Source organism: Nannospalax galili, unplaced genomic scaffold (assembly GCF_000622305.1).
Source record: "Nannospalax galili isolate Female #2095 unplaced genomic scaffold, S.galili_v1.0 scaffold657, whole genome shotgun sequence".
Lineage (NCBI taxonomy): Eukaryota > Metazoa > Chordata > Mammalia > Rodentia > Spalacidae > Nannospalax > Nannospalax galili.
In genome coordinates, this window is record NW_008339927.1 from 204,415 (window position 1) to 218,572 (window position 14,158).

Consider the following 14,158-nt stretch of genomic DNA (forward strand, 5'->3'; position numbering starts at 1 on the left):
ATTATGAAGTATCTCATAATGTGTTTTGGCTACAAATCTATTTAATGGTAAAGAGATCTGGGACGAGCACACGAGGAAATTTTAAATATCTCCTCCTTGACACAGAGAAAGGGAGTCTGGCAACCAGAATGGAGAAACTGGTTTTGTTATTCTGGAATTCATCCCTAGACAAGTCAGCTCTTAGTGACCTGTACCATTTGATTGCCCATGAGCTCCCTATGCTTAGTCTCTACAGGGAGTGAGGTGCCATCTATCTCTCAGGGCACTGGGCAAAGGTATGTTGTGGCTTGGTGTTTTATGACCCTGCGGGGCAAGCAGAAGCTTGCTTAGAGCACACACTGGCAGGTAAAACACCTTTGCCTTTAAATCCCAAGTTATTTCTGCCAGGGCAATGGCAGGTGCCAGTGAGCAAAAGCAAACAGACCGAGTGGTGGTGGCAGCCGCGCCAGCCTCGCCAGGAGCGTTCCTGCAAGCGGCACCATGGAACTCCTACATGCCAAGCAAGGCTAAATACAGCCTCTCTCCTGACACTGCACCATTCATCACAGCATTAATTGGGACAGAAGTTTAAGGACTTCTAACTGAAGTCTGTTTTCAATAATGAAGGCTACATGGGTCTGAAGAAACCCCAAGGATCTTGGTCTCTCTTCCCTTCAGAAAGACCTGCTTAGACTCATAGGAAGATGACTTTTCATGAGGTTGGGAGAGAGGCTAGTGATGCATTGAAAGCTGTGCTCCCCCCGTCCCTCCTCGCCTGCTGCCTCTGCTGCTGCTGCCGCTGCTCCTGCCAACACATTCGCTCTCCTCCCCCACAGAGGGCCCCCACTGCCAGTTCTCCATCCACTGCCACCTCCAGCAGGATTCATGGCTCCATTGCACCTGCTTCATGTGGCTCTCCCAGAAATACACACCTGCTATAAACAACTCTGGGGGAACCTGGGCAAGCTAGCAATGACTCCACATCATGGGCAATCTTTTGGTGGTTCCTTGAGCAGACAGAGCACCCCAATAACCAAGGGGCCAAATGGACGTCTTTTGCAAGTGTGTGGGTTGAACTGTTATTCTACAACTGTGAGTTTGCATTCTGGGCCTCATTAATAGCAACTGTTCTTTTGCTGGAGAGAATTTTAGCCAGAGTGATGAAGAAATGAAAACTTGGAAAAAGCTCCCTGGGAATGCATAGAAAGGAGAGATGGAAGATGTTCAATTAGGGTGGGAGTACAGAAAGTAAATAGATCTGGTAGGATTCTTGGAGGGAGGTTTAAAGGGGAGTCTTCTGTACACAGACAGCAGACACTCAGCAACGAGGACATAGAAACCCCAGTGCTCAGTGGTGATAATTGTGCCTCACACTTGATTAGCTACCTTCCTACCCAGTCTCTGTTTGGCCCAGTCTCATAATAGACCCCAGAAATTGAGCTGTGCCATTAACTGATGTTGATGTACTGAACATAATTCTCAGTGAGTATTCGTACAACGTGATTGAATCATCTAAATTTGTTCTTGACCCCGAAGTTCTGTTGTGCTAATGTAGGGAAGTCATGATGTTCAGAAAAGAAATAGATGGACTTCGATTATGGGAGAAGAGATTTGGCTAGGAGGAAGGGACATGTCGCCTCTCTGTTGGGGAGTAGGAGAGAGCACTGAATACAGGATATAACTTTTTTTTTTCAGATGTAATTTTAAAAGGTTTACCATAGCCTCTATATAGGGAAAGTGGGACTGAATGAGGCTCATAGGCTATGGTCTCTTTTCCTGATGGCTTCATTCAAAAGTGTCAGCTCATGTGCAGTCACACTGACTGGTGCCTTGACAACCTGGCCTGGTAACACAAGGTCTGAATCCTGGCCTGGGGTGATTTATGGAAGATGGCCTCGTTGCTAGAAAGAGTGTTCTTGATGGCTCCAGTCAAGTCTCCTCTTGGGAGTCTTCTCTCAGTCAATGGTCTGAAATTTGGGAAGGCCACTGGAATGCATGCACAATACAAAAATAAGAAATGGGCTGGAGAGGTGGCTCAGTGGCTACTCTTGCAGAGGACCCAGGTTCAATTCCCAGGATCCAGATAGCATGGTGGCTACCAACTGTTGGTACCTCCAATACCCTCTTCTGACTCCGCAGATATTGTACAATACAGGTTCATTTTCACATATGTAGCCAATACACTCATACAGACTTTAAAAATAACAGAAACAGTATTGTTTCTTGATTATGCTGATTATTCTCTTCAATATAATAAAGAAGAATTTCTAGAAAAATGAAGCAAGAAGGTTCCTGAGACGGATATGATACTGGGGAAGCTCCAGGTCAAAGGGTCCTGTGTAGCTGGTAGCTCAGGGCCACAGGCTGGCCTCTCCTCCAGGAACGTGTTAGGGTAATAACAACAGAACATAAGAGATCAAATGAAGACAGAGTTTCTTGACTCTATAAGATCCTTAAATCATGGGTATTTTCATAATAAAAACAGCTCTGAAGGAGCGACTTATAGTGTATTCCCCAAAGGAATCCCAATAGAACTGTGGAAAACATGTTACTAAGCTTATACTCCTGAAAGCTGGCTTTTGAAAGACATTTGGTCATTATTACTGGTGTCTTTGCTAAAGATATATTTGTCACAGTGTTTCAATATTTTTATTTAACAATACTTTAAGATTGCAAGTTTAGGGGGTTGGAGAAATGGCTTAGTAGTTAAGACCACTGGCTGCTCTTGCTGGGGATCGGTTCCCAGAACCTACATGGCAACTAATAACTATCCATAACTCTAGTTCCAAGGCATCCGATTCCCTCTTCTGGCCTCCTCGAGCACTGCATGACTGTCTGCACTTGTATACATGAAGGTAAAATATTCATACACATGAAAAAGTTAACAAGAGTGGAAATTTAGAACACCAGTTCTAAGGATATAGTAAAAACCAATGGATTTCTCTACAGATCAGCTTAAAAGGTCAGTTATACATGAGAACATTGATTCTTACACTTACCACAAAGGATCTAGAGATGAAATAGAAAATATACTGACATAGAAAGAACATGAAACAGGAAATCAGAATCTCAGTTCTGAAATTAGAATGAAGGCTTTCACACACTGTCCCTTTACTTACAAGCTGCTGTTTTGTGTGTCATACGAGGAAATGAAACACACGGACTGTGGTAAACCACTATTCTTTAAACTCTTCACTCACAGAGATTCTTTTGGAGTCACACTGAAGCATGTTGCTTGGTACTGTTCGTTTATCATGACAAACTGGGCTTCCTGGATTTGAAGCATGGGCATTTCATTTTACTTCATGCTATCTGCTCATTTCTTCTTATACTTAAGGGTTTTTCATATTCAATGATGTCTTGGCATATTTTGAAAACGGCACATATTTAGCTCCTAAAACCATAACATTTTGTCTTCTTCTCACAGGCTTTTCAGCCGGAGAGCATCCTGATGACTCCCTGGGGCAATCCCTGCTCAGTGCTTGTGGGCTGATAATTCTCTTGCCTGATGACCCAAGCCTGGGGGATGGTGGAGTTCAGGCTCAATCCCAGTACAACTGGTATGATGGGTTAGAATCCATCAGTTCTCCTAATTTTTTTTATTACGTACAATTCTTTTTAAATTTGTATTTATTATTTTAATTTTATGTGTATGAGTATACTGCCTGTATGTAAGTGCACCCCTGTCATGTAGTACCTGTGGAGGTCAGCAGAGGGTGTTGGATATCCTGGAACTGGAGTTATAGATGGTTGCTGTCATGTGGGTGCTGGGATTCGAACCCAGGTCCTCTGCAAGAGCAGCTAGTGCTCTAACCACTAAACCATCCTTCTAACCCTATATACAGTTCTTATTTCTATAATATTATAAAGGCACTTCTAGCTGGGCGTGGTGGTGCACGCCTTTAATCCGAGCACTTGGGAGGCAGAAGCAGGCAGATCTCTGTGAGTCTGAGGCCAGCCTGGTCTACATAGTGAGTTCCAGGACAGCTGGGGCTACAGGGAGACCCTGTGTCAAAAAGACCAAAAAAAAACCCACTTCTGAGACAAAGAACATCATGTTTTTGTGTCTCTCATGGAACATGAGGCTATGCCCGCCATAAAGCAAGCTCCCAGGAGGTAGAAAATGAGTAATGGAATTATGTTGTACACCAGAGGGGACCAGCCCAGAAAGAGAGAAGCAACTTCATGTGTCATGTTAGAGTACATGCACATTTTCTAGTGCGTATATCTGGCATTACTGAAGTTCTCCTTCTCTTTCTCTCTCTCTCCATCTATCTATCTATCTATCTATCTATCTATCTATCTATCTATCTATCTATTAGTTCTTTGACAAACTAGAAAATTACATCTTCTAATTTTATCTTGACATCATTCCTATGCAATATTGAGGGACATATTGAATTATTCCCATTTAGTGAGTTTGCAAAGCAGAAATCAGGCAAAGAGACTCACTTATTTGCTTGTAGCTATACAATTAGTTCTGGTCTGCAAGACGATCCCCAAATACTCCTCATACTCAGTTTGCTATCTTATCCCTAGGACCACATTGCTGCTTTTCACATACGAAAAGTTTTCATACATTCAAGCTTTAAGTGAAGAAAACTGACAGGCAGATTAGGAAACAATTTTCAGCATATTAACCAGATAATCTGACGGTTGGTTATTGATGCTAAGTTCTTACCGTCACCGTGAAAGTGTGCACAGCTGAACTGCTAAGTGCTGGCTCCTCTGGTCTCTTTCGGTAGGTCACATGGTACCTGGTGATAACACCATTGGGAGACTCTGGTTCTGTCCAGCTCAGCAGAGCTGAGTGAGCACTGGTGGCCCGAGCCCAGGGCACTTGCCGTTTGTGAGGTGGGGCTTCCTGTGTCTGTGCTGATGACCAGAGGCTGTCCACAGAGCCCTTGGAGTTCTGGGCTCTGACCCGGTACTCATATGGTGTGAACGGCCTCAGAGTGTCTGCACTGTTCGTGAATTCAAGGGCTCCTTCTGACCACTCAAACACAAGAGACTTCTCTTCCGCACCAGCAGGACGTCTGCAAGGGAACCAGACAAGGCAATGTAACACCAGAATGCTTTACAGCGGGGTTTGGAGACAGGGGAAGAAGCTGCTGTTGGGATCTCCCTCCTCATTCCTGATGCGTTGGGATCTCCCTCCTCATTCCTGATGCTGAAGGATGAAAGTCATTTTTATAATGAATAAAGGTCAATTCAGGTCATTTTCTTAGTGTAGTTGACAACCTGTTCATGATTCTAAAAGTCCATATAGGGCTGGAGAGATGCTCAGCAGTTAAGAGCATGGGCTGCTTTCACAGAGGACCCAGGTTCAGTTCCCAGCACCCACATGGCAGTTAACAACTGTCCATAACTCCAGTTCCAGGGGATTCAATACCCTCTTCGGACCTCCATGAGCATTGCATGACATGGTGGTGCACTTTCACACACGCAGGCAATACACTCATACACATAAAAGTAAGAAATAGTTTTAAAAAGTGAAAGAACAGAGAAAACATGCAAAATACAAAAGAAAAATTAAAAAAAAAGGAAACCATTACTGTGCTGGTTAATATGGTCAACTTGACAAAATCTAGACTCTCCTAGGACATAACCTCTAGGCTTGTCATGAGGAAACTCTAGATTGCATTATCTGAGCTCAGACGATCATCCTAAAATCAGGTGACATCCTGTGGGCTGCACCTGGACTGAGGAAGAGAGAAGCTGAGCACCAGCGTTCATCTCTCTGTTTCCTGCCTGTGGGTGCCTGTGACACTCCTGCCACCGGGCCTCCCTGCAGTGATGGAGCGCACCGCACCTCGAACTGTAAGACAAAATAAACTCTCCTCTCCTTACAGGCCTTTTCTCAGAGCTTTGGTCAGGGCCACGGGAAAGGTAACTAATACAGTTACCTTGTCCTAGTTACTTACTATTGTCCTAGTTAACATTGTGACTGAAACAAATTTGGGGAGGAAGGGGTTTATTTGATCTCACATCTCTCAGGGCACAGTTCATCACCAAGGAAAGTCAGGGAAAGAATCTGAAAACCCGAAGGCGGGAGCTGAAGCACAGACCATGGAGGGACGCTGCTTACTGGCTTGCTCCCCTGGTCTGTGCTCAGCCTGCTTTCATATACAACACAGGACACCTGCCCAGAGGGATGGGCTCTCTCACATCACTCAACAATCAAGAAAATGCCCCACAGACATGGCCACAGGCCAGTCGTAGGGCAGTAGTTCTCAGCTGAGGCTCCCTCTACCCAGGTGTGTCAAGTTGAGGCCTGAAGCTATCCAGCACTCCCGTAATCATATTTTGTTACGTTATATTGTAGACTTCCTTTTTAAAAATGCACACAGTGCAAGAAACAAAGTATATCATTTTTAAAATGATAAGATACAGGGCTGGAGAGACAGCTCAGTGGTTAAGAGCACTGGCTGCTTCTCTTGCAGAGAACTGAGGCGGGTTCAGTTTCCAGCACCTACCTGGCAGCTAACAACCATCTAGAACTCCAGTTCCAGGGGATCCAATGCCCTCTTCTAAGGCCCATGTGCATTGCACGGCACAGGTGCACTTATGTACGTGCAAGCAATACATTCATACACATAAAAATAAAAATGAAATAGAAAATTATAAGATACAGAAGTGTGTATTAAGCAGTAGTAACACATCTTTCTGTACTTTTTATGTCTGTGTTCATGTGTATGTACACAGAACCAAAGATTATGTAACAGAGGCTATTTTGGGGGCCTGTTACCCTTCTGTGATAAGTGGATTGCAGTGTGACTCTAGTTTGTTCAAACCTTTCTGTACCCCGGTGCTTTGTTAGGACTGCCCCACACCCTTTGACCTTGCCCATAGAACTCTCTGGATAATAGGATGTTGACTGATATGTGGCCTAGACTTCAAAGCCCTGGTACAGCAAGGCTGACCCTCTTGCTGTCGTGGAAACTGGGGGTCACTGTGCCAAGACACTCAGGTGGCCCCCACTGGAAGACAGACTCTGAGAATCCCAGGCCTGACTGCATTTCCCTGCTGGGTGGGTGGAAAGTGTCTCCCTTGCCTCCCACCGCCACTTCTTTTCTCTCTTTCAATTCTTTCTTAATTAAACCGTAACCCATCACAAAAGGACCATTCTCTTCTTTATAGACTTGCTGTTATCATAACCAGCAAACTCTCACAAAGCACTCACACCCCAGCCTTTGACTCGGGAGCAAGTTTACAAGGTGAACATGTTCCACTAGGAGGAACAGAGTTGCAGAGAAAACAGACCTGTATGCAGATTAATAAAAAAGGATATGCTAAGAGCTGGGGTAGAAATGTGACTTTAAAAATACTATTTTTATTTTCATGTGTAAGAGTGTATGACCTGCATGTAGGTCTGTCCATATTGTGCAATGCCCATGGAGGTCAAAAGATGGCATCAGATCCCCTGGAGCTGGAGCTATGGAGGGTCTTTGTTAGCTGCCACATGGGTGCTGAGAATTGAGAGTCCAGGTCCTCTGCAAGAGCAGTGAGTTTTCTTAACCACTGAGCCACCTTTCCAGCCTGAGAAGTGAATTCTTTCAGATGTCTGATGTCTCCTCTAAAACTCAGCTATTGACCATTGATGGCGTCTAGGGGAGGGAGTCAGCTTTTCTTTAAGGGTGCGGCTCTTGTAGGTCCACCATGCTCCAATGGGTGGCTCCATGCCCAGGAATATACGGGCAGCACGAAGTGGCGTACTGGGTTTTTTTTTTTTTTTTTTTTTTTTTTTTTTTTTTTTTGACAGAGTCTCCCTGTAGCTCCAGCTGTCCTGGAACTATGTAGACCAGGCTGCCTTGAACTATGTAGACTAGGCTGGCCTTGAACTCACAGAGATCCACCTGCCTCTGCCTCCTGAGTGCTGGGATTAGGGTAAGGCTTGGGAGGTGGGAGAGGATTTGGAGTGAACATAATCAAAATACATTAATAAAATTCTCAAAGAATTCATAAAAATATTTTTTAAAAGCTATGAGAGTCCAAATTCTTCTGAAAACTTTCTTTTGGCTACTTGAGAATGGGATTATCATTAGGCCTATTATACTTTAGACTTTGCTGATATCAAACTCAGGTCCATGCACCTCCTTTTGGTACTGAATATATAAAGAACTGAACACTGAAGAGAAATGGTATCACCAGTTAACACTGGGAAGCAATTTCTGCTCATCTAGGTGTAAAATCACAATACGCATCTAACAGGAGGGAAGTTTCCGAGGAACTGTGCTTGGCGTATCTCCATAATGCCAGCATCCGAGCTATAAAAGTTCAAGGTTTTATTTTTCACGAGTGCCTAAAAGGCTTATGTTCCATGATTTTTCTGCCTCAGCCCTATCCATTCTTACATTCTATTTGGTAAAAACTTAGGTTGAGGAAGAATCCAGTGAAGAGATGGACTTTCCGCTTTTAGCTCAATCTCTAGTGGAGAAGGCAGTGATGAATAAATCAATGTTTTTCCAGGCTGTTAGGAGTCTGTAATTAACACCCTCCTCAGATGCTGCAAAACTCACATGCTGCCACAGCAGATTAGCTGGCCCCATCAAAACTCAGAGGGTGATTAGGACAAAGCAGATGACAGCACCTTTCACACACACACACACACACACACACACACACACACACACACAAAAGCAGGAGATATTAGATCTTTTGCTTTGGGAATTTGATGCTTCTCGGGTTGATCAATCACTTTGACCTAAGGATGGGCTTCCTGCTGGAGGGTGGAGAGGTTTCCCAGGTCTCTCTCAGTGACCCGCAATTACAGTTCGGCAGCCCACCTCATTATGACCTGCTACCGTGCATGGACCAGATTCCGCACTTCATGAAGGACTGCAGAGTCTGGCCTGCTGCTTGTATTAGGTACCAGGTGCATGATGAGGAGGGATCAACTCTAATGAGAACCCCGGGGCTCACAGCCAAGGACTCCTCTCGGAGTTTCGAAAACTGTCTGTGAGGGATGTGATGCTGTAAACAAACCTATTGAAGCTCCATGGGAAAATGTTTTCCCCCTTGTTTCACTTTGCTCTTACTATGACAATTCAATTAATTTTCATTAAACATCTCATGAATCCCCAAACTGAGAGGAAGCCATGGTTTTTATAAAACTGATATTTAAAAAATGCCTGGAGGGGAATTTTAAAAATCTACTCTATTTGAGAAATTCAATTTGATGTTAGTTTCAAGTTTTTTTGTTTTTTTTTTTTGTTTTTTTTTTTTTCACTAAAGTAATGAAAGGCAGTCTGGTAAAGTATTATTCTTATTGATTATTTAATAAATTAGTACCATAGATGAATATGTATTACATCTATGCTTGGGATCTCTTTGTGTCTGAACTGCTTGAGGTAAACACAGTCTTTCCTACTTATTTAGATTCGGGCTTCAAATATTCAAGTAAGCGGCTGTGCTCCTGAATAGTGTGATAAGGGATCACACTTTCTGCTCCTCTGAATGGCCACATGGCCATTTTTACAGTTTATTCAGGAGATACCTTAGTCATTTATTTTCCAACAAAACTAATTAAACATTACCGAAGAATAAGAAGTAGTGGAAGATTTCCTTTGAAAACACTTAAAATTAGCTTTATTTTTATGTGTATGTGGGTGGGTACATGCATGTCACAGTGTACGTGTGAAGGTCAGAAGACAACTTGTGGGAATTGGTTTTCTCCTTCCACCATGTGAGTTCCAGGGTTTGAACTCAAGCTCTCAGGCTTGGTAGCAACATGAGTCATCTCACCGACCCAGGAAGGATGTCTTTCTTAAGAACTCCACATTCTTTCTTCCAGACCAGCAACTGTTGCTATTTATCTCCAAGAGCAATGCAAACAAAATCCTAGAATCTAATGCCTTTCCTCTATAAATAATTTTAAGATTATGGGATCGTCACTCTACAGTACGAAGACTATTAGAATATTTCGAGTTTACAGAAGCAGACAGAGGAGAGGAGTGGGACTGATGACACTGGGCGAACTTGCCTGTTTTTCTAGCTTCCGTTTCATTTTTGTGTTCTGTGTGTTGCTGTGTATGCATGTGTAGTGTATGAACATGTGTGTTTGTGGGCATATGTACCTGTACACACATGGAGGTCAGAGGACAAAGGTGCCCTGCTCTGTCTCACTCCACCTATTCCCTTGAGACAGGGTCTTTCCCTGAACCTGGAGTTAGGCTGGTGTCCAGCAAGCCGCAGGGATCCTCCTGTCTCTGCCCCCCACAGTGCTGGAGTTACAGGTGTGCATATGACTACACCCGGTTTTTTAATGTGGGTGTCAAGATCTGAACTCAAGTCTTCCTGCTTGCAGAGCAAGTGCTCTTGCCCACTAAGACATCTCCCCAGCCTCACTTCTATTTAATTTTGTACACCGAAGCAAAACAAAACAAAAAACCAAAACAAAAAACACACAGTGTGTAGCAAACCTCCAAGAATTTGTGTAAGAATTAAACCAAATAGAGTCAACACTGCACATTATGGGGTAAAATGTAGTGCAGGTACAGCTGAGGTACAGTGCAGGTACCATAAAGATGATGCTCAGTTGTGCTCACAAAGATGACCTGGCAGTCACATAAAGCCAGCACTGAACTAAGATGTCATCCCAGAAGTCCACTCATTCAGGATGCTCCAAGAGAAGACAGAAACATGAGTGATTTACAAATCACCTGTGAGAGTGGAATCATCCAGGTCTGTGGCATGAGCGGATGTTGGGTGGAGGGGAGACATTAAAGATCTCCCCTACATTTTAACATTTAATCCTTTTAAAAGCTCTTCAGTGAACTTCCATACACTGGCCCATGTTCACTGCCCAGGATTCACCTTCTGAAATTTCTACCCACAACTGACACTCCAGTCTAGGCACAGTCTTACCTGCAGGTCCCATACACCCCAGGGAATCCGGGTCCCTTTGTTTTGGTATCTGCTCATCCTTTCATGAGGCCCATCTAGTCCCATCATCTCGTGTCCCTTTGTTTTTCCACCTGCTGGCTCCAGCTCATCTTTTTTTTTTTTTTTTTTTTTTTTTTTTTTTTTTTTTGTGAAGGGGGTCCCCCCAGTAGCCCCAGCTGGCCTGGAACTCACTGTGTAGCAGTTCATCTTTTTAATCTTTACTCCCAAATCACTTTCTACAGAAAGTCTTCCCTTCGCTTCCCTCTCAAGTCGTTATACACTTCCACGGTCTTTGCTGATTGATGGTTTGTACTCTATTGCAATATGTAATTTTTCTATCTGTTATACACGCTCCCCTTGGAGGAGGCCAGGACTCCCCCTAGCCCATCTAACAGTCTCAGCATCTGTGGAGCACAGCACACTGCACTATGCAATATGCCTTATGACTGAGCAACCAGTTGATAAGAAGGGGTCAAGACTCTATGACTCCTGGTCACACAAGTTACTTCTCTTGTTGCTGTGACCAAGTACCTGACTGGCAGCTTAAGGGGAGGAGAGTTTATTTTGGCTTAGGGCTTGAGATGGTACTTACTGTCTACCAAGAGGTGAGGGCATGGTTGTTGAAGTGGCTTGTGGCTGGGGCAGGGAGAAGGTGAGGCTGCTTGCTCACATCTCCATGGACCAGGAAGTAGAGGAGACAGGAAACAGGGCCAGGCTATAAATCTCAAGACCTGGTGTGACCTCCATCTGGGCCCTACCTCCCAAAGGTTCCACAACAGTGCTACCAACAGGGACCAGTTGTTCAAACACAGGAGCCTGTGGGCGATAGTCCACATCCAACCCATAATACTGGTTAGCTGAGAAGAATGTACCTGCCATAGAGTCATTCTATCGCAGCTCTAAACCTACCTGCTATATTTAGCTTTTATGAGTATGCAGCCTAGACCCTAAAGTCCCCATTTCGGCTTTACCAGCTGACTTGATGTTGGGCACTGCCAATAGAGGCACTAGAGGCTGAGCAGGAAGCCAGAGGAACCAGGAACCAGCAGTCTTGTTTCCTTTACTAGCTGCTTCTGTGAGTGAGCACAACGTCTTTGGTTGTGAAGAATTTCTTTGTTCTTCCATAAACGGCCATAACGTCCAGCTCTACCTCCCTGTTTCCACTGTTACACTGAGCACAGCCTTCCACACGAACTCTTTCATTCAGTTCTTACAAAATTGTCAGCATCCTTTGCGTGCACTGAACCAACTTTATAAACTTTGCAAGTGACTTGCCCAAGGTCCCACAAGCAGTACACGGCAGAGAGAGATCCTTCACTCTTTCCACTATCACATTGCTTTTTTTAATTTGCCCCAGTTGTGAATGGTTCACATTGGCTCAACATAAAGACAACTGAAGTCCTCAGCCTGGTGTCTTCAAATCATCCAACATCAACCACCGAGAGAATCGAAGTTTCATTACTTCAACCCTGGCCTTTGGTGGTGGAAATTTTTCTTATTTTACTGACACTCAAAATGCCTCACTGTTAGGTTCAGCTTGTTGAACTCTATCTACCACAAAAGAAACAAAATGCAGAATTCTGACGTTCTCCATGACATGGGAATTCTGTCAGGGTGCACATCAAGTTAGAGATTCATGAAGCACTGTGGAGACCTGCTTTTTAAAATGAAGGCTTGGAGCTCTTACATTACTCCTGCTAACAAAATTAATTTAATTTTTAGAAATAGAAAAACCATAGAAAAGTGGAAGAAATAATCAACGCGTTATTTTAACATGATTGTGAATGGGAAACTGCATAAAAATATATATACTAGTAAGCAGGAAGCCTCCAGGAGAACGGCACGTAAAAGATGGTATAAACAGAACCCATCGATCGATGTTAACAGATTAAAATGAATGATGTTTACTTCTATTCATGGCGATTATAAATGCCTTGGCCAAGTCATAAGGAAGAAATGACAACTTTCACAGCCTTCTCTTTTGCTATGGTTAGATATTTTCCCTTAACAAATACATTTGTTTTATAGTTTCAGCAATCAGTAAAGTCTTGAGTAGATTCTGTATCACTGACCTCGTTAAATATTCCATGAATGGGCAGGAGAGATGGCTCAGCGGTTAAGAGCACTGACTGCTCTTGCAGAGGACCCAGGTTTGATTCCCAGCACCCACATGGTGGCTACGAACTGTCCTTAACTCCAGTTCCAGGGGAATCCGAAGCCCTCTTCTGACCTCTGTGGCATTGCACAACACGGGTGCACTCACATATATGCAGACAATACACTCATACACATAAAAAAAATTAAAAAATTCCATGAATATTCTAGAGAGACTCTCTTCTCCAAATTTTTTTCCAGTTAATAATTTATTTAATAACCACATACTTAGAAGGAGCATTTCATTACAACAGCATTGACATATTCAATAACAATTTTCTGAGCTAAGATGCAACTTTTTCAAAATTGTAAATTTTTAGATTTACAGTTGAATTATTACAGTTATACAATAGTGTATTCAGTATAAACCCTATAAGACATAAAATTAAAAGTAGTTTTAACCTTTAAAAAATATCTCCATTTCATTACTAAAATACAGTTTCATACAGAAAAATTCATTTTTAATGCAAGTGACATTGAGATGTTTGCACATGTTTCTAATCTCTCTATATCTGATTATTACTAGTCACAGTCGGTTACTTCTGAGCACCCTGGCATCTGAGCATGGATATAAAGTTGTCAGGCAGATTTCAATGGTAATGTTTTTCACATCTACTAATTATTATTATTATTTTTTAATCATTTAAAATAACTATATGATTAGAACATTTAACATATTCAGTAACACACTCCAGAGCAAGAGTATATCACTTTTACAAGTGGGTGCAAGTTTCTAGGTTCACAGCTGAGTTCATACAGTTATACAATGTTGAACTCAGTATAAGCCCTGTAAGACACAAAATTGAATGAGTTTTTTAGCCTTTAAAAAAGATCTCCATTTCATTTTAGAATATATTGTTCCTTGCAGAAAGACTCATTGTTTTTGCGATTATTACTAGTCATAATCGGTTGTACTTGGATCCCTGGCGCCTCTGTATGTCTATGAAGTCATAGGGTAGATTTCAATGGTAATATTTATCACCTCTACTAATTAGCATGATGTAAATTTCCATGGTTCCTCCTCAAATACAATTTTTTAAATTTGTTGATTTTTCTTTTGTGTGTATCACACAGAACATCCCCAACCATCTTATTCAACTATACACCCACTTCCCAGATGGCACCCTCCCATAGCCTCCCT

The 14,158-nt window shown here is 42.9% G+C and overlaps 1 protein-coding gene across 1 annotated transcript in view; it reads right to left on the reverse strand.

Moving 5' to 3' along the window:
* Positions 1–14,158, reverse strand: part of Ush2a (usherin) — an 828,188-nt gene that overhangs the window by 106,156 nt on the left and 707,874 nt on the right. The window contains 1 exon segment of the mRNA XM_008834819.2: positions 4,666–5,015. Within this exon segment, the coding sequence (XP_008833041.1) occupies positions 4,666–5,015 (350 nt within the window).